At 41.7% G+C, this 25763-nt stretch overlaps 1 protein-coding gene across 3 annotated transcripts in view; it reads right to left on the reverse strand.

Moving 5' to 3' along the window:
• pola1 (polymerase (DNA directed), alpha 1) overlaps positions 1-24814 on the reverse strand; it is a 44837-nt gene extending 20023 nt beyond the window's left edge. For 2 of the 3 annotated variants that reach the window (XR_008384417.1, XM_053611106.1), the window contains exons 1-32: positions 24466-24814; positions 23304-23428; positions 23053-23149; positions 22851-22931; positions 22634-22746; positions 22481-22543; positions 22115-22216; positions 21849-21987; positions 20917-21034; positions 20648-20823; positions 20417-20529; positions 19616-19729; positions 19443-19517; positions 19142-19280; positions 18903-19057; positions 18736-18820; positions 17435-17496; positions 17247-17336; positions 17047-17163; positions 16769-16944; positions 16555-16684; positions 16349-16468; positions 16142-16238; positions 15948-16072; positions 15037-15189; positions 14835-14957; positions 6231-6263; positions 6025-6117; positions 4521-4726; positions 2482-2614; positions 2229-2360; positions 1937-2111 (exon numbers count right to left, since the gene is read on the reverse strand). Coding sequence is in view for 2 of the 3 variants with exons in the window: in XM_053611106.1 (XP_053467081.1) it covers positions 1937-2111; positions 2229-2360; positions 2482-2614; positions 4521-4726; positions 6025-6117; positions 6231-6263; positions 14835-14957; positions 15037-15189; positions 15948-16072; positions 16142-16238; positions 16349-16468; positions 16555-16684; positions 16769-16944; positions 17047-17163; positions 17247-17336; positions 17435-17496; positions 18736-18820; positions 18903-19057; positions 19142-19280; positions 19443-19517; positions 19616-19729; positions 20417-20529; positions 20648-20823; positions 20917-21034; positions 21849-21987; positions 22115-22216; positions 22481-22543; positions 22634-22746; positions 22851-22931; positions 23053-23149; positions 23304-23428; positions 24466-24514 (3709 nt within the window). In the remaining variant the exon portion in view is untranslated. The remainder of the gene's footprint in view (positions 1-1936; positions 2112-2228; positions 2361-2481; positions 2615-4520; positions 4727-6024; positions 6118-6230; positions 6264-14834; positions 14958-15036; positions 15190-15947; positions 16073-16141; positions 16239-16348; positions 16469-16554; positions 16685-16768; positions 16945-17046; positions 17164-17246; positions 17337-17434; positions 17497-18735; positions 18821-18902; positions 19058-19141; positions 19281-19442; positions 19518-19615; positions 19730-20416; positions 20530-20647; positions 20824-20916; positions 21035-21848; positions 21988-22114; positions 22217-22480; positions 22544-22633; positions 22747-22850; positions 22932-23052; positions 23150-23303; positions 23429-24465) is intronic. The other variant, XM_053611107.1, reaches the window with a different exon arrangement.
• Positions 24815-25763: the final 949 nt, after the last annotated feature.

Genomic DNA, 25763 nt, shown 5'->3' on the forward strand with positions numbered 1-25763 from the left:
CACACACTCCTGAGTTCACACACAGGATTCCAAGTACTAATACTAAGTATTTAAATGAGCATGGTTATGTATCTAAAAGAGAGAAAGAGGGGGTAGTATGAGGAGTATGAGGAGATGAAGATGATGCTTATATTAACAAAAAAAAAACAGTAGAAACGCATTGCTAAGAGGACAAGGTGTAAATAATAAAAAGCTCAGCTAAGCAGCTGAGATGATCATATCATTAATAGATGGCAGCTGAAGATCCATTTCATCCTCCCAGGTGACACCGAACACCGTTAGAGCGAGGGGAAAAACAGCCGACGTCCCCCTGAGTAATTTAGCTAAGTGAATAAGTGAGTAAATAAATAAAGTGTCGACTGCAAGGCTACGGGGATTAAAGCAGCAAAGGCGGCGCTGGAGGTTCAGGAGCTGCTGCCATCTGCAGGCAGACATCCACAGCATAGAACCTTCACTCCAGGGTTAAACCACACAGAGCAGTACAATGCTAGAACACACACCCGTGCGCACACGCACACACACAAACCGTATTGTATTACTAGCTGTGAGGGGTCTTGTTAAAGTCTCTATGTAGAACCTAACAACAGAGCGTTTCTACATCAGAACAGCTTCCAGGTAGTGCTGGGGCGATACGCTAAAAAAAATATCATATCACGATTCTCAAAGATGTTTCTACGATATTCTAATATTGAGGTTTGCTCAGAAAAAAAGTAGAGTTGCATTACAATTGTCTGACAATGCTTTATTAAATGTCTTGCGGGGAACAAAAAACTTTTTTTGGTTTATGTTTAGAAATAACACTTTTATTTATTTAAAAAAAAAGAAAGAAAAAAAAGGAGAAAAACAAATGTAAAAGATTCTAAAGATCACATACAAAATTTGAACATCGAATCAGATGCTTCGGGTCAGTTTGTAATTATTTATATTAATTAATATTATTTAATATATTAATATTATTGTACTGTAGAACAATACATCACGATATCAGTATTATATATAAATATATAACCGTCATAACCCCCAGCACAAATTTGTACCTCCATTTTTTTTTTTAAATAACAATATTCCATACTCAGTTGAATTGAAGTTAAAGTTTTGTATCATGACTGTAAATGTAAAGTTAGTATCTCGTATCGTGGTATATTATTTTGGTCACATCGCCCCACCCTTACACAGAACCTTCCACCCTTTTAAGTTTTAATGCGACTCTAAACCTAAACCTGTAGATTTCACTGAAAAGAAATGCACCTTTTAAACCTGACCCGGCCGAACGGAGGTGTTTGGTCTCCGTGACGATATAAATAAGCTTACAGATGCACAAAATTTAATGAAGCTGAGTGGATTAGAGGGGAAATGTCACGAGGATTAAAGCACAAGTCCAGTAGCCTACTTGACATTTCAACGACCTGAAAGCCAGAAGTCCTGCAGACGTACGTGTTACTAATATTAAATTAAAAACATTTTTTAACCTGTTATAATTTCACAGAAGTCATGTGTGTGTGTGTGTGTGTGTGTGTGTGTGTGTGTGTGTGAGAGGGAGAGAGAGAGAGAGAGAGAGAGAGAGAGAGAGAGAGAGAGACACTATCTAAGCTGGACTAGTTTTATAAGTCGAGGTTTGGTCATTTAAAATTCTCAAAACACCACCACACTACTGTGCTTAGTTTAGTTATTTAGTATTAGATTACAGTGAGGAGTGTGTGAGTGTGTGTGTGTGTGTGTGTGTGTGTGTGTGTGTGCGCGCGCAATCAATACATTCACAGCCCTATCTGGATGGCATTAGTTGATATTTTCACAGAACAGCAATTTGTTCTGCTCTGATTATTAATTGTGAATTAAGAAGTGTTGTCTCTTCATTAACGCGACAGCATACACTCGGAGTATCACCTGGTACGGGATGTCGGTTTTAAAGCCAACGATACGGTAGAGGAACTCTCACCCAGCCACGTGGCGATCAGGACGGCATCGATACCCTCGATGGGCTCACAGATTCGCCCCACCACGGGGTGAACCTGCTGCGACAGGTAGTACTGCGTGTCCAGGCTCAGACCCGGCTGCTTCTGGAGCTGCTCCGGAGCATACGCCCTTTGGCTTGCTGTTAGATTCGAGCCGTCCTGGAACACACACACACACACACACACACACACACAAAAGAAAACTTTAAAAAGGAAATTTAGATTTGGTCGTGTTTTAAAAAAAAAAAAAAAAAAAAAAAAAGATGAAGGTCTAACCTGACAGATGATGTAGGACACGGTGTCTCCTGCCTTGACCTTCCGGCCTCCTTGAGAGTTGATCCACAGGGCCACATGCACATGTGGGAGACTCTTCTTATCCGGGTAGTCCTGAGGGTCCTTCGTCAGAGCCTACACACACAGACACACACACACACAGACACACACACACACAGACACACAAACAATGCTAAATATCAGTCACATGTAACAGTTTCCATAGAAAGAAGCTCAAGGCTAAAACACACGTCACCTTGTGGATCTCGAACATGTTGAGAGGGACACTGCCGTTGGCCACCTTCTCCCCAACCTCGATCAGATGCTGCTGGATGTTCTCCAGGATCACGTCACGGTTCTGATCCGACAAAATCTGACCGATCACATAGCTGAAGAGGGGAAGGACGAGCAAGGAGAGACAGCTGAGATTGAAGATCGTATAAAGGAATTCACTAGCAACTTTTTGTGCAGGAGCCCAAGATAAATCCTCACTAATAATTTTTACATTATATATATTTATATATCTCTCACAAAAATCCGTGGGAGACCCTGGAGTCGTGCATCACTGCAGTGACCTAGCCATGTTAACACCATGCTAATGAGCGACTCTGAGTCTGACTGGCTAGTCAGCAGGATGAATTTCACACCAGAACACGAAGATCTATCCCTGATGTTGATCATGTAACATGCTCGCATTAGTCTATACGAGACTGTAAGAGGAACTGAAGGCTGATCAGCACTGCTTTAACAGCTCTTTTACAAATTGCCGTCTTCATTTCAGCAGCTTTGCGTGGGCAGTTAATTAAACGCCGGCGCTGTGTTGAGCAGATTCGTGAGCGGAACACATTACACACATGGTATGCTTTTTACCAGCTGGACTGGTGCAAGGAGAATGAAAAATGGAAATAAGAACAGTCAACTACGAATCAGTTCATCTCCTGTCATGATAAAACTAGGGATGCACTGAAATGAAAATTCTTGGCCGAAGCCGAAACCAAATATAATGAAAAGCTTGGCCGAAAGCCGACGGCCGAAACCGAACACGTTTTTTTTTTGGGTTTTTTCCATTTATTTTGCCATTATTTTTTCACCACTGCATAAATTAAATAGTCAAAATGTGCTTTTTACTATTTTGTCTTGCTTTTCAAAGAAAAAAAATCAATTACAAAAACTAAAAATTTCAAAGTATTTATTTAACACTGAACATTTTTTTTCATTCCAGCAGGCATAGGCTACCAACAAGGCACAATATAACTTTAAATAAATAAATGAGTAAAATAAAAATATTTTCATGTGGTCATCTTTGAGCCCCCCTTGAATAGTCTATGTTAGGCCTATAACTGACTGTTGAAAGAATGGAACACTCTGTAGCCTACAACAAAAAGTGCATTAAAAAGTGAAGTGCATTGACAAAAGTGCAGAAAATGGTTCTATATGACTGATTATATTGGGGATATATATACCGCTCACGTCCCTGTACACTTCGCGGAGTATTATAGTAGATATAGGATAGTTCGATACGTTGTTAATGTTATGTTCCCTTAAATAAACACGTCTTTACCTGCTTCCGTACGCTACCCCCTTATGTGTCGCGACGTGACAATACTCCGGAAGAGAAACAAAACAAACATGCACGTGTCCACAGTAAACAATGTCACGGTTGTCAACATCTGTAGAGCATGCACTCGTGCACGTAGCACGTGCATGCGCGCGCCTGCTCATTGCTCCAAGCACGCTGCCGGAAGTGGAGGTCGTGAAATTCGCGCGTCTCACTCTGGTTGCTAGGCTATTTGGTGCGTCATCAAACACGTCATTGGTCGGTCAAATTTATTCGGCCTTTTCACATCGAAAGTGCTTTTTTGTGCTATTTTCGGCCGAATAATTTCGGTTGCCGAATATTCGGTGCATCCCTAGATAAAGCGTTTAGAATTTCCTTTCTAAGATGTCAAAACAACAACCAAAACGATGGTGACTGAGAATACTAGACTCACGATACACTGAAAGTATTTACATATTCAAAATAAATTTGCATATTCTAATTTCATTTTGGCAAGATGACGCGGCCATCCTGCTCTGTGAAAGAAGAAGGTTTATAAGAAATTCGTTACTTAAGAACATGACCATTTTTAAGCTTTAAAGTCGCAGCTTTAGCTACTGTTACTGTATTTACACACTTTAACACCATAAATAAATTTCAATTGCAGTTTTAATGAAGAAACGTGACGGAAGTAAAATAAACGTACTGGGAAAGAGCGAGGTGTGAAAATAAACCCAACCGGTGTGGTGTGCACTGACTTGCCGCACTCCTTTGCGAGGCCGCACCAGTCCCTACGAACGATGTCCAGGCCTTTCAGCTCCTGCTTGGTGGTGTAGCGGCCCTCTCCCAGCGGCTCCACCATCAGAGCGGCGTACTTCTTCTTCTTCAGCAGCAGCAGGGACTTAAACACGCCGTCGATGTCCAGCTCCAGCAGTCGGTACAGTTTATTCACTTCACTCTTCACCTAATAACACAGTCACAATCTAATCATATAACAAGCTCCAGGTCTGATTATATATACATGTTTGACACAACGAACACTTCAAGTGGTTTCCCCCAAATTCAACTGAAAATGAAACTTAATGATTTCTTCAGTTTCAAAATTATTCAGCCCTCTGAATAGAATCCCTCACAACAGCACAAATATGCAAAACAGGTGTTGTCTCAAGCAAGGGCTTCATTAGTTGCACCTGGTGTGCTTGAGCTGGAACACATGAAATACCTGAACTGGCTAGGGGTAGGAAATGAAACGGGGCAGAAAAAGGAAGATATCAACGGCTGCAAGTAGATTTGTGAGAAGGCAGGTTGTGAAAACCCTCAAGTGACTGCAAAAGACTGCAGCAAGACCTGGTGTAACAGGCACTGAGGTTTCAGTGAGCACAGTAAGGCGCGTACTAAACACAGAAGGTTTCCATGCCAGAACTCCAAGACATTCACCACTACTGACCCAAAAGCACAAGAAAAGTCGCTCAAAATCATATAAATAATCCACGGAAAATTTGGGATTCCGTTCTGTGGAGCGATGAAACAAAACCGGAACTGTTCAGCACGATGGGTCAGCGGTGTGTCTGGAGGAAGAAAAATGAAGAAAGAACTCTCTGTCCACAGTCAAGCATGGTAGTGGCTCGGTGATGCTCTGAGGCTGCTTTGCATCCTCTGGCACTGGAAACCTGCAGCATGTGGAAGGCGAGATTCATTGAAGTATCAGGAAATCCTAGGATGAAACCTCATGCCGTCTGTGAGGAAGCTGAAGCTCGGGCGTCATTGGACCTTCCAACAGGACAATGATCCCAAGCATACCTCAAATTCCACCAAGGCTTGGTTGCAGAAGAAGTCACCTGACTTGAACCCCATAGAAAATCTCTGGTGGGATTTGAAGAAGGTGTTTGCAGCACGCAAACCTAAGAATATTACTGAACTGGAGGCCAATGCTCATGAGGAACGGGAGAAGATTCCTCAGGAACACTGCCAGAAGCTCTGCATCTCCATTGCAGCAGGTCATAACAGCAAAAGGAGCTCTACTAAGTGCTAAAATACAAAAATATTAAATTCGTTCTCATTTATTTTCCATGAGTGCTGACTCTTATACTGGTCGGGGTGGCGGTGGATACTGGGTGGGAACACACACCCCAGATGAGATATCCGTCCACCATAGGACAACACACACACACACACACACACACACACACACACACACACACACACACACACACACATCTGAAATGAATACACATCACCATGGTTATGAGGTTCTCCAGCTACCTTGTTGCCCAGTTTGAAGACCTCGTCCAGGTTGGAGCTGTTGGTGTTGATCATGATGGAATCGGTGTCTCCGTAAATCACATCCAGATTCATCTGCGCAGGAACACGGTCAACACATCAATACGTCAATACGTTTACGCTCGGAGCTGACGGTCATGAGCGCGTTATTTAACAAGCGTCAATTACAGAGCATCTTCTCAACTCACCTTCTGAACCATGTCTTTGGTGTGCATTAGGATCTGAAAAGGAACAATAAATATATCAAGATCTCTCACAAACACACACACTTAAAATATCTACGTTATAACTAATACACACACACACACACTTAAAATATCTACGTTATAACTAATACACACACACACACACACACACACACACATATTTACACACATATATATATATATTTACACACACACACACATATATATATATATATATATATATATATATATATATATATATATATTTACACATATATATATATTTACACATATATATGCACACACGGGAAAATGAGTGCTCAACAATACTGTGAAAGTGTCATGCATTACGGACACCCGCTCGACAGCAGGCATAGTGACACGCCGAACACACAAAGAATTTAATTAGGAAATCTATTCAGTAATTCAACACTTAGCAATAGGGAAAAGAAAAAGCCTCGGTGATTTGCTTTTAAATGGAGGATAATTGGCTAAGAGGGCTATTAACCGCACTGAAATGGGGCTCCAAACCCACACACCAGCCGAGTCATAATAACGCCTAATGGCCTTAATCACCGGTGGCCTGCATAACGGAGAGAGCGAGCATGCCGCAGAGAGAGACAGAGAGAAGGGGGGGGGTCGAGAGAAAGGAAAAAAAAAAAAAAAAAAAAGAACAGGAGGGGGGGAAAAAAAAAAAAAAAAAAAAAAAAAAAAAAGAGTGGGAGGGGTGTCCAGCTGTAGATTGGGACCTACATCAGCTGCAGCTGTCATGGAACAAAAAAAAATATAAGAGAGAGAACAGAAGAAAGAGAGAATAGAATAAAAAGTGCTCAAATGAGAGACACAGTGCAGAAATAATTATTTTTTTGAGCGTAGTGACAGGCACGAGTTTCTTTTAGTTGAACAGCACTTAAAATACATACATGTGGACTTTATCAAACGCGCATCCTTTCGACAGGGGCACCAATACTTTATTTATGCACGAGTTCAAACTGGCATAGCCGTTACTGTTATTTTATATATACACACCTACTATGATTAACTCGGTTCTGTTACGTAAATAATTGGAATAAAAACACAGTGTGTTGCGCTGTTACAGGAAAATAATCTACGATGGGATGGAGTTACTGTTTACCCGCCCCCTGCCACCAACCCCCCCCCCACCCCCCACCCCCCACGGTTTCCTCTAATGGCACGTCGTCAAGTGTTTTTATTTTTATATACAGCAGTAATTTGCCAACAGATTTTTAAACGATTAAGTACGCGGTCATACATTTTATGCATTTTTAGTTGCGTTTAACCTTGTGGTCGTATCAAGTTAATTACAAAAAAAACCTAATATAACAAAACAAAAACACGCAGCTCGTCACATTAGCGAGAAACCGCAAATAAAATAAATAAATAAAACTTTAATACTTTTTTTCCCCCCCTAGTCAACTCTTGAAGATATCGGAAAACTTACAGCTTTACCGCTGACACTGGAGACTCCTTCCATAAATGCTCAATAAACTTCACCGGAACAACGATTACTTTTACTTGGCGTGTCAGCTGTACTGTACGAGTCGCTGCGGCTAAGCTGTTACCATAGAAATGATAGGGTATTAGAATGAGATTAGCTAGCCAGATTATTAGGAATTGATTCGACACCTTCTGAAGGGAAAATAAACCACAGCAATCGTTTTATTCGGCATTTGAGTGCGTAACGACAAAACAACTCCAGATGCCCGTCACTATTTAAGGAGCCGTGGATTTCGGCGTGAGGGGTGACCTCTACACGAGAGGGACTCTGACAGGTGGAGACGGGGGCAATAATCTAAAGCCGGACGGAGCAGAAAGAGGGGGGTGTTGTACTGAAGCCTGTCAACAGCAATCGAACAAGCCGCCGCCAGCCATGCTTAACACACACACACACACACACACACACACACACACACACACACACACAACGCATCCGCATCCTCGTCATGGACAAGGACGGTTCTATTTCAGAGCGTACGGGTTCCACTCCTTGAAACTGGAGCAGCCTTAAGCACGCTTTATGAGGTGCCAAATGCCTCACGGGGGGAAGCAAGGGGTCACATCTGAGTAATTACAGAACAGCCCGGCGCATTAGCAAATACAGCCAAGGTCACCCGCAAAACACACACACACACACACACACACACACACACACACACACACACACAGATTGAGAGAGAGGCTCATTAGTTTGCAACAGAGCTGAACTTTTTTTTTTTAACGAGTCATCCCATCTCCACACTGAGAATGAGGAGATGGTTAGAAGAAACTTCCCCACCAGAAACGCACTCTACTCGTTGTCTTGCACTCGTTCAATCAGATGTATCATTTCGACAATCGTGCACGGTGATGAGTTTGGGTATGTGCACCGGGTTTTCCAGAACCCCGTCCATGTCGAGTGTGTTATGACAGCAGGGACAGCCTGAGATACAGGAGGACAACGCTGGTGAAAGACAAGTCGTTTGACCATGGCTCAGGAATGACCGGGGGGGGGGGGTGAGCTCATCTTTAAAAACATACCGCTCCAAGTCTAATTAAACACTGCAAGGCTGGGGGTGAAACTCCTCTGAGCTGGAGATACGCCTGCACCAACTGTGGCCTCACACTCACACACTCACCCAGTGAATGACAGAAAGACAGGGATGTTGTTGATTCCAACTGAACCCTTTTAGGATTGATGGTTCTGATGGGAAATCCTTCACACCGCCGAGTATCCCATTCAGACGGAGTTGAGGATGGTGCTCAGCTCGCAGACCCGGACTTTACGCAGTGTGTAATTAAACAAATCGGTGAATCAGAGGCTGTAACGTGCAGCAAGATGGGAGGATCGCCTTCATTTCATGTCCGTTCTTGGCTAACTGACCGATAACCACACAGAGGTTTAAAGTCCCTCAAACAAACCCACACTGCAAACCTTACACACACACACTTACACACACACACACACACACACACACACTCTTACACTCAACTCCCCAAGCATTTTACTACTCTTATACCACAGCAACCTGCAAAAACTTACTAAACAACATACATTTCACATACTTTTTTTAATCCATATATAGACACATTTAATGTTGAAGTTCCTGTTCTCACTTACGTTACAGCAGCTATAAACAGTCGTTCTCTCACCAGCCCTCTCTTTATTCTGTCTCTCCTTTTTTCCCCTCTCGCTTGAAGTTAATAAGAAAGGAAAACTGTCCTGAAGATGCCAGAAAACTTCAAGTTTAACAGTTAAACGGCTTCACCTCTGACACTGGAGACTGCTTCCATAAATAACGATCTCCTTATAGAAAACGTCACCATATCAGCGATTACACACGTCTGCCTCCGAATGAGCCGTTACTATAGAAACGATAACATATCGTATTAGATAGAAGGATCGCGTTAATATAAACCTGTGATATGAATTACAGTTAAACCTGTTAGTGAACCGTTACAAAGTTTATCACAATATAAACATTACATCGTCATGTCGCCCAGCCCTAACGCGTTATATTATATACTATATTATATTATGTGACATTAACTAGCTATAAAAGCGTCGTTTTCTCATCTGCGAGCTTGGGATTTGACAGACAGGAAATTAAGCGCCACATCTGATGTCCGTGTAAACCAGTGAGCGTGTTACGTCCGCGCGCTCGTTCTGAGCCACGCAGGTCCGTACACCAGCAGGCATTTTAATCCCCAGTGGGCCATGAAAAACCTTGTAAAAGAAAGTATCTGGTGACGATTGTTTTGAAAAGCAGACTGCTGAAAAGCATTTTGAGGATGACAGTCGCTCGCTTGAAATAGCCAGAGACACACTGAACAGTCGGGGTGATCTATAGCTGCTGCTGTCATCTCTCTATCTCCATCCCCCCCTCCACACACACACACACACCTGGAAGTTAACTGGATGTTTTAAACATACACACAGAGAGATAGGCATGGTTTTGGTCACGTATCTAGATCAAAATCCACACACACACACACACACACACACACACACACACACACACACACACACACACACCCCGAGTTAAAGTTATACGAGCCAGATTCCAGAGTACTGCTCTCATGGAACCCGAGGTGTCAAATATCCACGCAAATCCCTTCTCTGATTTAATACAACCGCCTGAAATCACAAACTGGCACACCAGAGCCGAAGGTTACGGAGAACCGGAGAACCCAAGCCCCAGTATAAAAATATCACACAAAAGAGCACTGCATTCCCCTGATGCATGAACTCTCCAGCCCAAAACAAACATATTAATCAGATCAGGTCCAGGTCCAGCACGTGAGCCAAAGGCCAAAAAAAAAAAAAAAGTAGTAAATAATAAAAAGATGAAATAAAAGATATATGAAGAGACCTGCAAATCCAGAAGAGGGATGAGGACGAGTATTTCTCACTACATTTTCCAGTACAGACGTGTTCACCTGGAATACCACCAGACAGATTTCGCTTCTACAAAGGAGGTGCGACCGCAATATTTCCGTTTATTATATTTATCTGTGTATTTGTTGACAGGAAACGCAGAACTGTTGTCAGGTCTGTACCTGGATTAAACTCTCCCTCACTTGGATCAACAGAACATTAATTGTTGCGTAAATGATCAAAAACATTCAGTCTTTGGGCTTGTATCCAAAGCGTACTCCTTCCAAAGCAATCAGCGTGCTCAAGTTATTACACTGCGTTCCCTTCAGGGCCTGAAGCACGTGCCACACCCACACCCGGCTCCGCCGTATTATTCACTCATTCACCTCCAATAAACCCTTTTATGAGGACAAAAGGACAGAAAGACACCCCAGCGCATGCAGCATGATGAGATCTTTTGCACCTTTCATGGTAAGGTGTATCAGTATCAGAAAAAAAAACCCCCAGCTCGCCCTTTAGAAAATTAAGCCACCGCTCGAGACAATTAGACCGATTTCAACCAGTCTGACCGAGATCCTGTTGCTCCCTCGCGTCACACCGCTGACAAGTCCATTGTAATTCAGGCCGACGGCGCGATTCAAGACCCGGGACACTTTTACGATGAGCGCTGGAGGTGAGAACGAGAGACGGAGAGGTCGCGTGTGAAATGCCTGGCTGAATATACGAGGGTTTTCTGAATACTTCAAATGAATAAATACATATATATATATTTTTTAAAAAATCTATATACACAGAGTTGATTCTCAATCCAATCTACATAGAGTTTATAATTCCTTATGTAGTGAGCACATAGTACACAAAAAGCCATTTGGTTTCCGTAGTAACAACTTGGACAGGGCTTTGTACGGCGGACGTGACATGCGATCTACAACTATATACACGATAATGGCGAGGTTTTCTGTACAGATATTTAAGGAATGAGTCTCCAGTGTCAGCACTTTGTAACAGTCAAAGGTAAAAAGTGTCACTTTGAAGTTTCCGACGTCGGAAAGTCTACAGGACTTGGCGGTTTCTCGTCAGTTCAAGACAGAGAAAAGAAGACAGAAGCTGGTGAGGGACGACGACTTCTTCCTTTGTAGTTGAAGGACAGTTGATGTGGTTTGAGAGGAATAAAACACTTTCAGTGTTTTTCATCAAAAACAGTTTTCCTTTCATCTGGATAAACAAATTTTCCCGTTCGTGGTCTCCAAACGACATTGTTTGAGCGGTTTGTTTTTCTTTTACTTTTTAAGGAATTACATTTTAAAAGGCGATTTGAAAGGGACGAGACGGTCCCTAACAGGTCATGGGGAAGATTAATTTATCACGCCGGACTAAATAAAGCTCGACGGCCTGACCGCCATCGTCAAATCCAAAAATGTCCCCTGGCCCCGTGACTATTTGTTAAGTCCAGTAATATCAGGAGAAAATCCTCCACTAAAGACAGAAGTAATAACCCCCGAGAGGCGGGTCACCGCTTACGCTTTATTCCGGGAAAGGTTAAAAACGACCTTTGTGGTTCCGAGTATAGGATCAGATAAGCAGCGATAATTTATACCACATCTCCTGCACGAGCTGAACTCGGGTCAGGTGAGCCTCATCTGTTTTTACAGCAGGAGATACTGAGGATCAGTTTTTCCCCTTCTTTAACTCCTCCAAACTGGAGCTAAAGGAAGACGAGCGGCAGGTCGGAGGTCACGCTTGCTGACGTTCCACAACCATCAGCAGCTCTGAAACCTCCTCGCTCGATTAAACCGGTTTTCCTCCCTCCGCCCGCTTGGCTCTAGCCCCGTACTTCACACAGGGCCTCGGTACAAAGCTCCCGAAATAAAACAGAGGACCATCAATCACAACAGAGCCGTCCACATGTAACACTAAGCCGTGTTCTGCGCCATACTCGGCATGCCAGGCCAGCACAGGGTTCGCCACAGAACAAATGTTTCCCCAGAAAGGTCAGAGTGCTCAGAGTCACTCCTCGTTTCCGTTAGCGCTAAACCCGGAGGAACTCAGGCTGGACGGCTAGAAGGGGGACTTCCCGACTCCTCCTTAATCCAAAGGGGTCAATTGTACTTGCCGTCTCCCCTTGGTGATGTGTTTCGGTAGTGCTTCAAGTAGAAACCATCTCAGAATGTCGAGTTAAGACGATTGGAGTTAAAATGGCAACGATAAAAGACACGGGCGTCATTATTTATGCATAAAGATTTAGAGCCAGACCATCGGTTGCGTTCTGAAACGTCAAGCTTATTGTGAGACTCAACACTTTCCTGCGTTACTGTCTGTAGCGGTGTAATGACGACCTAAAGCGTCCGATAATGTCACTGCTGAACATTGCATTTTATACCACAGCGCTGCTGAATCCTGGATTCTGATTGGTCACAAGGTGCTGATTAGTTTTCTTTGACGGCAGCTCTGACAGTAGTAGTGACAGTAGCTCTGCAAACATTTGAATAAATTATGGTTTCTATAGTAACAGTTCATTCGTAGGGACGAATTGCATGATTTTATACAGTGCGCTGCTGCCACATGGTTACCTGATTGCACGTATATGGGTGTTCCTATTAAAGTGGACAGTCAGTGTAATACATTAATTGTTTTAGCTCAGTAAGAGCATGCAAGGTTGAAAACGCTAAAGAAATAATGAGATAATTATATAAATAAATAACTTTCATCAGGCCAGAACAATCCTCAGGACACGACTGACATTTCTGCAGCTCCGTCCTTTAGCTCAGGGTTTGCACTTCGAAAAGAAAGAAAAATAAATAAATAAATACATTAAAAAAAAACAAAACCAAAAAAAACAGACAAGTGCATGTTTGATTCACTTCCTGCAGGTGAGTCGATTCAGAGTCAAAACGCTTTCTCACTAAAGTTGATTCAGAAGCGAAACAAATCTGCATCTCTGTCGGACCCGGGCGTGCTTGCCGTGCGTGTTCTCGTCTTCCTTAAAAGAACCTCAAGCTGGACGAGGATGAGGATTAGATGAAATCACCACGCCAGGGTTCCGTTCAAACGCAGTAGACGCTGCGTGTCTGAAAGCATCGTTAGAAATGGCAGGAAATCCAGGCTGCGTGCTCTTGACGAGGGCACGAGGGCCAAATCACATCACGACACACCACACTCCACATCAATAAATCTTCACACGAACGCAGACGTTTCGATTCAAACCACGTCACGGGGTAAACGCAGAGGTGTTCGCCTGATGCCAATCCTCTTACCACCATCATTCTCATTCATTTCAGATGAATATAGTTTAGTTGGCACTCCGAGAGCAAGAGCGAGAGAGAGAGAGGAAGAAAAAAACCCCACACTACAGCAGCTGACAGCAGTAAGCGCATATCATAATGGGAGTAATTAGAGTAATTTGTGCCATGGAGCCAGACGGAGAGCTGTGTATTAGCATGAACAAAGTGGCTCAACACCAGCCGTCTTTATCTCACACCACACAGGTCCACTACTTCTATTACAGCGCCTTTAAAATGACTATAATGTGTGTGTGTGTGTGTGTGTGTGTGTGTGTGTGTGTGAGAGAAAGAGATTGTTAAGAAGCCTGCACACACCAGGAACGTCAATGCAGAACTTCTATGGGTCTATTTAGAAATAATAGCTCAAGTTGCTGAACGTGAATACACGCGTAGCATTCGGCGCTCAGGCGGGGAACATGAGAGAGGAGAGCTTATGAAAGGTTGAGGGTATATTTAAAAAAAAAAAAAAAAAACCATGAGAGGAGTCAAATGGTTTGTTAACGCTTAATATACAAAAGGAGGTGGAGGGTCGGGGTGATTGGTTCACACAGGATGAAACAGGTAATCATGGTGGAAATCTGAGTTTGTGCTGCCCCCTTCTGGCTCAGTGTGAGAAATGGAGATGAAACTTGAATAAATATTTATCTCAATAAAAATGGTACATTTAACGGTGGGGTTTTTTTTGTGTCACACGCACAAACACCCAATATAAAAACACAAAAAAGAATTATTTATGTACTACAGCCATAAGTAAAATAAAACACACACACACACACACAAACACACAGGTGCATCTCAAAAAATTAGAATATCAGCATAGAAGTATGTTTTAAATAAAATAAAATATATTAATCAAGTCACAAAGCTGAAGTGTTTTCTAAGGTAAAATAATGGAAGTGTAAAAATAAATAAATATATCAATCCATCAATCAATCAGGAAGCGTTCCTCACCTCTCTACCCTTGTGTGTGACGAGAGCAGCCAGAGGTTTGGCATAGAAGCGACTGTAGGAGAAGCCCAGACACCCATACATGCTGTTAGCAGTGAGTTTCAGAGCCTTCTGTCTGATATCATACTGCAAAGATAGAAAATATCATTAAAATAATATACAGAACACACGACCCGGAATAAAGCCGCAGTGCACAAGCGCTGACCTGCAGGTAAAGGTCAGGGTTCAGATCAGGCTGCTTCATCAGCTGTTTGACCTGCCGCCTGCGCTCCACCAGCTTACGGATCTCCTTCGGAAGAACGCCCATCTCCAGATCCGGGTCCGGAAGGTCCGGAACCTCGTCCGCGTCCTCGTCCTGCTTCGTCAACGTGCGAATCGGGTTTGAAGTATTAGGATATAAAACAGTAACTGTAACTTAAGTGAAGAATAAAGCAAACACACCACGGAGCATGCGGTTATAGGAAAATAATCCACCAAAGGGTGGAGTGATGAAGCGGAGTTCCTGTTACCATGACAACGTTGATTCGTTTACTATAAAAGCACATACCGAAACGTTTTACTCCTCATCTGCTAACGATTACGTTTGAGTTTTTTCTTCTTCATTTATTACTAAATGACACTTTATTTTTATCCATTTTTAGCTACAATTAACGTCGTGGAACGTCCGTGAGCCGAGCCAGTTCCTGCTCTCACTTACGTTATAACAACTATAAACGCTCGTTTGCTCACCAGCCCTCTCTTTACTCTCTCTCAACGTTAAGACTGACAAGCACTGACACTGGAGACTCCTTCCACAAACAAGGAATTAAATAAACGTCTCCTTACTGAAAACTCTGATGAGTATACATTTATCTCTGATCAATAACAGCACAGGTTTTTTTTCAGTAAGATTAAATTAGACAGGATTACATTACTCAGAGCAAGTCCCTGTGAATGAGCTGTTGCTATAGAAACGATATTAAAACGAGCTCGTTAATATAGTAGGAACTACAGGCAGGTCCAGGTTGCTATAGAAACGATGACGTATAAAAAAAAATAAATCAACAGCTTCAGATTTGAGAATTTAACAGCGCTGTGGAATAACCTAGTGTACACATTTACTCTACACAGACACACCTCGATCTTTTTGCGTGAGCCGGACGCCTCGCGCTGAACCGTAGTGAAACAGATGTTAAACTCCTGGATGATGGATGGGTACAGACTGTTGAAGTCCAGAAGCAGAATGAACTTATCATAAAAACCTGGAGGAAACAAACGAAGATTTAACACACACACACACACACACACACACACACAGAACGAACACTTACCAATTTTAGGTTCCAGGACCAGACCTCCAGCGTATGCAGCCTTCCTCCTCACCTTCCCAGACTTATTCTTCCCTACATCTACATCATCATCCTCACCCTCATCACCAAACATAATAACAAACAAAAACATTAAAAACACAATCACAGGAAGTAGAATTAAAAATAAATAAATAAATAAATAAATAAATAAATCTGTAAGTGGTGTACAGGCTCATGTTGATGTTTCTTCATGAAATGTTTGTCTGGAACGATGTAGTTCCTCTCGTGGAAGGCGTGAAGCAGCAGGTACTCGTTCCTCTCCGAGCGGCCACCCATCAGCGTCCGGGACTTTAAAACACAGCAGCGTGGATTTAACACACACACCTACACTTACACGGTGTGTGTAAGTGTACGGGTTAGCGGACGATGCTCACCAGGACGTTGCCGGCGATGTTGGTGATCTGAAGCGCCAGAGGAAGCACGTTGAGCTCGCACATGATCTGCAGGATGAGCTTAGCGTCCATCCAGGTGAGTTCCAACAGGTAGAGCAGATGAGGAGAGTCACTGAAAGAGCGTAAGCTCCAAATTAGGATCGTATTAAGATGAATTATTCGTATAACAAAATACGCTGCGGGTTCATCCATCAACCTGTACAAGTTCCTGATGTTCTCAGGAGGCACCATGGCTCGCTCCGTCTTAAGGATCTGCGCTGCCAGTTCAGTCAGGTGGTAACTCTTACAGCGAATCAGCTCCTTAGCGGAGATTTCGACGTCACACACGAGTCTGCCACAGGCGGCGCTCTTCTCTGCGAAACCGCCTCGGCCCTGAGATGAGAGGAACGGTTCGGAATCAGTTCGCCACATACAAAGTCACGCTACTCTTAGCTATACTGGTAATTATGATTACTATCTATCTCTTTCTCTCACCCCAAGTTTGGGCATGTTGGCCCGCCTCAGTCGGCCGATTTTGGACCAGAAGGGCACCTTACACATGTTGATCCTCTGCAGCAGGACTTCCAGGTCAAAGCCCAAGATGTCATGCCCCTAACGGAGTAAAACAGAGTTTCAGTATACCATTGCAACCACACCTTTATAAAACGCACGCTAATTTGCGATTTTTCACTCACCACCAAAACGTCAGGATCGATCTTGTGCAACTTGGCCAAGAAGAAGCCCAAGAGAGTTCGTTCTGTCGCTGCCATCTCTACAATCCCGTTCTGAGCAAAGAAACACAGAGAGCGCGCGTTCGTAAAGCGTCTCGTGATCGTACACATGCACACACAAATAGCTCTGACTGACGTCACACACAGCTCACCTTCTTCTTAACCGCATCCTTGAAGTCGTAGGGATAGATGCAGTCCGTGGGCTTGTTCACCACTGAACCGTGGAAACACGTGCACAGTGACCGGGAAAGCAGATCAATCAGGATTAAGATGAAAGAGAACGAGAGAGAGAGAGAGAGAGAGAGAGATTGACCAACACTGATTTTTGTAACCGATACGATTATTTGTTTATATGTTTATGTACCCGATAAACGATAAGCCGAACCTATATTTATTTATTGTTTTACTTCTGTTTTTGACACAACGATGGTAAACTGAACAGTTTTATTTATAAAAATTGTGTCAATTTCATTTCCTCCTCACAAAGAAACCAAAACACTTATGTATACACCAATAAATAGTGCGGTCTGAAAGAGGGCAAAAGATAAAAATTAAAGTGCAGTTACTAAAGTGTCTTTTTAAATTTTTTTTATAAATATAAATAAAAGCTTGGATGAGGTAAACAGGTTACGTGACTCCCCCAGTTCATCTCTTAGTATTTCTTAGCGCCGAGCTGCTTAAACATCATATCAAGCATTCATCCAACACATCTCACTTATACATGAACGACTGTTATGTTAAATAAAGCTTATTAATTAAAGCAAAGCAAGTATACTTTACCTGTGCACACCATCAGATTCAGTGCTCAATTCTCAAAACGCCCACAAGATGTTGCCATTTACCGGTCATTGCGATATTACAGAAACTGATTATGGAAAAACGCTTCAATATCGTGAAAAATATCGGTTAAAACCGATTATGATTCGATCTGTAACGATAAACAATATCACATAAGGCAGAGTGCTGTTCCAGTGAATATCAGCACGGGTATGATTAGAATCGAGCACCTCAGGAGAATCGGATCCACTGATTAAATATTTGTTTTAATATTTGTTTTATTTGTTTTATATTTGTTTTAGCTCAGTCGATGAAAACAGTCCCCAGAGAAGCCACAACTCTATACAGCGTTGCACGCTGCCAGACTGACAGAGTAAGTAAGCGCGCTGTAGCAAATGTTTCAGCGTAACGACCCATTGCTAGATTTGAACAGTGACACGTCCCAGCGCTGTTAGACTAAATATCGGGAAACACCTCTTGTCCAATCAGATCTAAACGTCATACAAATTATCAGTTTTTTTTTTTTTTTTTTTTTTTAAAAAGGTGTTTACTTTAGATGGGAGCATGATTTAGAATTTAAATTTTTCTCTGAACAAATTATATTTGCAGTTTTAGCCTTAAATACTAACCGTCTGTGTTTATTTATTTATTTTGTTTTTTAAAAAGTGTCACTCACCACAGAAATGGGTCTGATAAGGAATACGTGGAGGTGCCTTGTCCAGAGGAAACTTGTAATGAATAAGAGCAGCCAGAGACACGATCTGTACGACAAAGCAAAACAAAACAGGAAGTGGTCAAAACCTGACGAGAGAGAAAACCTGAAAAGAGATCTACCTGCCTCACCTCGTTGTGGTGGGTCTTTGGGTTGGGAACCGTCTTCAGGCTGATGGACATGACGACGAGCGGAGGAGGAGGCAGGTCCTTCACCACTGAGATCAGCTCGCTTTTCAGCGCGATGGCCTCCACTTTACACCAGCTCATCGGCTGACTGCACAGCTCTGAACAGGAAGTGATCCGTATTACACTTACTCGTGTACGCTTTCCTCACATATTGTTTACTAAAAGTTTAATAAGTGACTCACGAGGGGTCTTAACATTGAGCCAGCAGGGTCCTCGGATCTTCCTGCTGAGGAGGAAATGCTCCAGGCTGGAGGTGTTCGTACCAAACACATGCGAGAAGGTGGAGCCTTTTAGATTGGACGGCAGCTGAGGCATCTCGGCCTACGGGACACACGGGCGGCAAATTAAACCAGGGAACAAGCAGACTCTCTCTCTCTCTCTCGATATATATATATATATATATATATATATATACACACATACATACATACACACACACACACACACACATATATATATATAACTGCATGTCATGCAACTCACAGAGTATCGCACTTCCAGGTACTCGCTCTGTGTAGGTACGTCCGGAATCTCGAAGGCGTAGTTCTTCTCAACTTTCTGTCAGAGCAGGTAAACACCACAGAGTGGATAAATTTGAATAAATAAATTAATAAATAAATACAAGCAGGATGGGAGGGTGTAACAGGAACCCCTACCTTGGACTTGAACTTCATTATTTTGTATTTTTCAGAGAGGCTGTTAAACTCCTGGTAGACGTCCATCATTCCGACTGGAACGTCCGTCTCCTCACCGCTCGCCAGGTTTATCTTCTGTTAGACGAATCGGACAAAGTTAACGTTATACGCAACATGAATAAATTCAATTCCAAACAGTAGGCTGATTTAATCCTAATCCAATTACAGCGGTCACACACGCACGTGTGATTAATCATGAAAACAATAGATGATAAACGCGTGAAGAATGTTCGTCGTTCTAGCTTGTGATCTCATCGAATACATTTTTACACGGCTTTGGATTTGACGTCTAGGATGAAAGAACAAAACAGAAATCCTCACACAAAGAGAGCGGGAATCTTTATTTGAAATGATTTGATTGGTTGCCATAGCTTTAGGGAAGGACACGTGCGCTCTGTAGTCAGAATAACGTCAGAACACATGCTGCGTTCGACTAAAACTCTCTCCTTGTCCAAACTCGGACTAGGAGAACCCAAAGAAACTCCTTTCCTTAAGTTCTTAACTTTAAATGGCTTATACTGCACATAACAATAATAATAATAATAATAATAATAATAATAATAATAATAATTTAAATGCTTGTTAAATCTAAAACACTAACTCACCAGTTTATGTAGAATGTTTGCTGACTAGCTTGTTCCTGACAAAGACGAACATGGAGGCTGCCATTTTTTTTCCCTTCACTTGGAGGTTGAAAACACCAGAGCTATCAAAATGACCATGTCTAAAATAGATATAGCATGCGTATGTGTGTGAACTCACGCGCTCTCTTGGCAAGAAGTACATAGTCCTCTCGATGTTTTTCACGGCCACGCAGCAGCTGACGTGCGCTTTAGCAGACTCAATCCACACCTTCCCGAACAGGTACACCACACCTACAGAGCACATCGGGTTTTACAGTTCATCTCTTAATCTATAAACAAAGCTATAAATAAACCTCACTAACACAGCTGCAGGTGACCCGAGGAGGTCAGAGCGGTTAACAAGGCTCACCTGGTTGGTTGAACTGATCCTCGAAAGCGTCCAGCCAATAAAAGCGGAACACCATTTCTCCATCAGCTCCCTCCGCCATCGGCAGTTGACTGGAGTCCACCTGCACCTCCACGGGAGACTCGTCATCCTCCTGCTCCTCCATCTTCCCCCAGCAGGAGCCGCCCACCATGCCTGATCTGAGGGGGGAGGGGGGAGCCAGGTCCATCAGCAGACGACGTACATACACAATGTCAGGTGTGTGAGTAACGAAGGTGTGTAAGGACACTCACGTCAACACCTCGCCCTCGGGTTCCGGCTCTGCTTTAATCTCCGTTTCCACCTGCCTCTCAGCCCCCAGCTCCATCGGCTCATCGAAGTCCGCCCCGTCAAAATCTAACGAGTCGTACGCTGAGAGGAAGGAAATGACAATAATTACACAGAGGTGAAACGCTAGCGATATTAATAGCGTAACGAGCATGCAATTAATTTATCCGGCGAGTGAAATGTATAACGTATAAAACAGACTTGGATCTTTTCGAGCATTATGATAAAACCTTATGTTAATAAATATTAATTAACAATCAATCAATTAAGGAAATGTAAAAAATAATAAAGAAACAACAGAAGCACTACTACTCCTATTATCCTATTACTAATAATACTTTTTTTGGCTTTAAAAAGAGGACCTTTTTTATTTTATTCAATGACCTACAATCATTTTTTAAAAATCCTATAAATCTTTTTATTTTATTACACTTTTCATGAATTCCACAAATCATGGTAAAATCGATTTAATAAAAAAAAATTTTAAATAATGGAATAATTATACTGTAGTGCTAGCATTCTCGAACATTATTCCAGAAATACTAGTATTTAGTTAAAAAGCAGAAATTTCATTTATTTATTCAAATTCACTCAGTGTTCATTCTTAAAAATTAGAAGAAGAAAACAAGATTTATATAATTTTTTTTTACATTTTATACACACACCCCCGACGCCTAATCACGCCCTCGTAACTCATTATACAGAGGTGTAACTCTATACGGGTTTCAAAGCAGTCGAATGTCCGAGTGCAAATAAAAGTGAGATCACGAGAGTAACGGTAATTCTCTTTCATTTATAGTTTTGTGGGCGGAGTTTTGTGTACATAGATACCTATATTTCATTCAAGCCCTAATTAACTATACAAGTGAGAAAGTAGAAATGATGAAGAGGTGAATACCTTCCTCGGATTCCTCCACCTCGGGTTTTTGGGGGTGGACGGAGGGGGCGGGTTTAGACGCTGGTTTAGGTGAGAGATCAGACGGAGGAGGGCGGATCACGGCATGCTTGGGCTTTGACGCCAGAGCTACAGGTGTCTCCTGTGATGAGGAGAAGGACGATGTTAAACGTGAGCTTTATGCCATTTAAAAAAATAACAACAACAAAAACCCCACACAAAGCACGGTTTTATAAACGTAAATTTGAGATAAAGCAGATGGTGATGACCTTGGGGGTTTTTGATTGGACAGAGAAAGGGTTCATGGGTGCTCCCAGGGCTTTCTTTTTCTTCAGGGTGATGACAGGTGGAGGAGTAAAAAGCACCGGTTTCTGAGTGAGAGAAAAAAAAAAAAAAATTTTAAATTTATTTATGAAATAACACACGTCACATCAGCAATGACCTTAAGGAGATTTTTTAATTCTGTTGAATTCCGGATTCTGATTGGTCAGAAGGTGGTGTTGATTAATTTCCTTCAGCTGGTTAGAGTTTCTATAGCAACAGCTTTAAGAGGAACTCTGCCTCATTGTTGATTATTTTCTCATAACAGTGCCACGTGGAGTGTTTTAACAGATATCAGACATCAGACGCCTCACCTCGGCGTGCAGATCCTCCAAAATGTCTCCCAACAGATCATCTTTGGACAGGTCCACATTTTTCTACAAAACAAACATTAACGTGATGAACGGTTCGAACGTTAGACGCACGTATACGGATAATTAAGTACGCTCCGTCACGTTATCGCTCACCTCGGCGGGTTTTTTGACGTTGCTGTTCATGAACATACTCTTGATGTTGTTGGGTTTACTCACGGATGCTTTCTTAGCGTTCTTGGTGTCTCCTCCTTTAGCACCAGATTTGTCTGTTATGAGGGGAGTGGGGAGATTATAAACCACACAGACACAATAAATAAAACAAAGCAAAGAAAATAAAACCCCTGTAAAATCCAGCATTTTTCCTGCTTACTCTTAGAGCTTTTTTCCGAGTCGGTACCCTGCAGATCTTCATCAAAGATCTCTCTGCCGTCTTCTACGTAACCTGCTCCATCTGAGAGAGCAGAGGTGAATAAGTCAGTACACGTTCTACTGGATATGATCAGCGGAACGGACCGTAGTGTAGTTTTTATCCTGAATTATATACACAACACACACACACGTCTATGACTCACCGTCATCAACGATCCAGTCGTCGTCCTGTCTCTCCCGGACCATCCGAGAGTACTGATCCTCATCCACCTCCTCGTACACGCTCTCCATCTCCTCCACCTGCATCCAGGTATCAGGGTTAATCAGAGGTGTATTTCCTCATCCCGGTCACCAAGCTCGGCCCATAACTCCAGACTCAAGACGTTTATTTGTCACGTACATGATTATATACAGTATAAAACGCAGAGAAATGAAAACCTGATCTACTCCTCACCTCATATTTCACCTTCTCGCCCTTTTTGGCTCTTTTAAGCTGCTCCAAGGCGGATTTACGACCCACTTTCTCTTTTCTCTCTCGTCTGGAGCGGGATGCGGCGAGACCGCAATTGGCCCCAACATCTGGAGGATTAAAAAAAAAACAAAACAACAATCCTCAGCTTAAACATTTGATATGTTTTCTATGTTCTATTGTGAATAACATACGGGTCTATAAGATTTGCAAATCATTCTGTTTTTATTTACATTTTACACAGCATCCCAACTCTTTTGGAATCAGGGTTGTATCTTCTCCTCATATAATGTTAGGTGTTTTGGGACATTTTTAAATCCGTGTCCTACTTTAATTAAACAGCCGAGCGGTTTATTCATTTCCGTATTCACACGCTGTAGCCCTATTCAGACGGGATTAAAACTTCCATGGGGTCGTTTCCTGTTTAACACGAGCTACTCTGTGATTTTACTTCCATCCTGGGTTTTTTGATACACTTGATTTTACATGCAGCGGGGGAAAGCCAGTTATTACTGAGGAGACGGATAATAAATTATGACAGACGTCTGATCCGATAAACGAATCCGATCCGAATACGGCTTTACACGAACGCTACGTTTCTTAGTAAAATATTTGTTTCTGTTCGATTAAAAACAAAAAGGTGGTGCCCCCCCCCCATGTGACAAGTGACACTGATGTGTGTTTTACTATTTCTCATTGTGCACCTGATAAAACGACTAGTGGGTGAAGATTTAAAATATAAAACATTTTAGAATAAACAATAATAAAAAATACATTTAAAAAAAAAAAAAGGTCTTAACGCACAGGTGGTATTAAAGTTTTTAGAAAAAAAAACGCACGCGCAGCCAGAGAGCCTGTTACAAAAGCAGATAATTAGCTCATTTAAAATGTTTAGCTTACAAATAAATGTTCAGGCAGAAATTATAAACATTATAAAAGCTATATGATATGAAAACAAGCCTCTGATAAAAGTCTGAGAAAAAATATAAATATGTATATGCATGACATTATGGTGATAGCCTGAGAACTGTCACGAAGTGCTAGCTAACAGCTAGCTGCAAAATATTAGCGCACACACTCACGCGCTCGAATATGATTCACCCTGCTTAAATAAAAAAAAAGTCAAAACCCTAAAATACAAACTCACCGTAATCCCCGCTATCCGCGTCTTTTTCTTGATTAGAAACCGGCGCCATTTGCTTAAAAAAATTTCAGGGTGACACCAGAGGAAGAAACCAAAAACAACAGATTCCGCGCCAAATCGCCTTCCCGGGGAAAAAGTCATATACCGGAAGTGTCGTCACAAAAAGAGCCAAGAAATAGCCAATCAGAATTCAGATAAAGGCTGCTGCTGCAGTTTCAAGCATGTCCACGCGGTGTCACTGTTTCGCAAGACGGAGTAAAAATATAAATACTGTTTGTTTTTTCAAACAAAATTGCTTGGCGTTATTTTTTTAGTTGTTTCTCTAATTTTCAAACATATTCCTTTAAATTTAATCCCCTTTATAATTGATAAACTGATCAGCTGGCTGTTGATTTAATAGAAATCTCTCGCATTTGATAAGAATTATAAGATTCTTTAATGATCAAATAAATTCTTAAATGATCAAATGTAATTGTTGATAATTGATCATTATTACGATTAGCTATTATAAAAATCTATGAAAAAATGTAAACTGGTTTATAAATAAAACTACATAAATGGTTAAATACGTATAATTTATGTGATACATGGCAGAGATAAACATTATGTATACAATTGAGTGCAAAGGTTTGTAAAAACAGCTGCACAGCACAAATAATATACATGATTTTACTGATAACAAAACATCTGATTTTTCAGATACAGGCTGATTTTTTTAAACAATTCAGAATTTGTATGTTCAATAATAATAATAATAATAATAATAATAATAATAATAATAATAATTTTTATAATTTTTTTTCTGTGTCCTGCAATGGATTGGCACCCCGTCCTGGGTGTACCCTGCCTTGTGCCCGATGCTCCTTGGGATAGGCTCCAGGTTCCCCGCAACCCTGTAGGATAATCAGTACAGAAGATGGATGGATGGATGGATGGATGGATGGATAATTCAATTGTCTTTTTTTGCACAGTGTTTTCTGAATTAAGACCCTTCTACAACTTTGGAAATTATTGACTGTGAGTATTGTTCTTGTTATTATTATTATTATTATTATTATTATTATTATTATTATTATTACTGTTGTTGTTGTTGTTGTTGTTAATAGTAGTAGTAATAATAATTATTATTATTATATCAGCTTTATTTTTTTATTATTATAAAAAATTTTTACAATGTTTTCTGAATTTCCATAAACAATCTAATTTCTATCTATTTCTGGTCTGAAAGCGAGCTAAAGTGATGCAGATTCTCACCACTGGTTAGTGATGGTGCTACATCCGGCTCACCCAATCACGTTCTC

The sequence above is a fragment of the Ictalurus furcatus genome, chromosome 23, assembly GCF_023375685.1.
Source record: "Ictalurus furcatus strain D&B chromosome 23, Billie_1.0, whole genome shotgun sequence".
Lineage (NCBI taxonomy): Eukaryota > Metazoa > Chordata > Actinopteri > Siluriformes > Ictaluridae > Ictalurus > Ictalurus furcatus.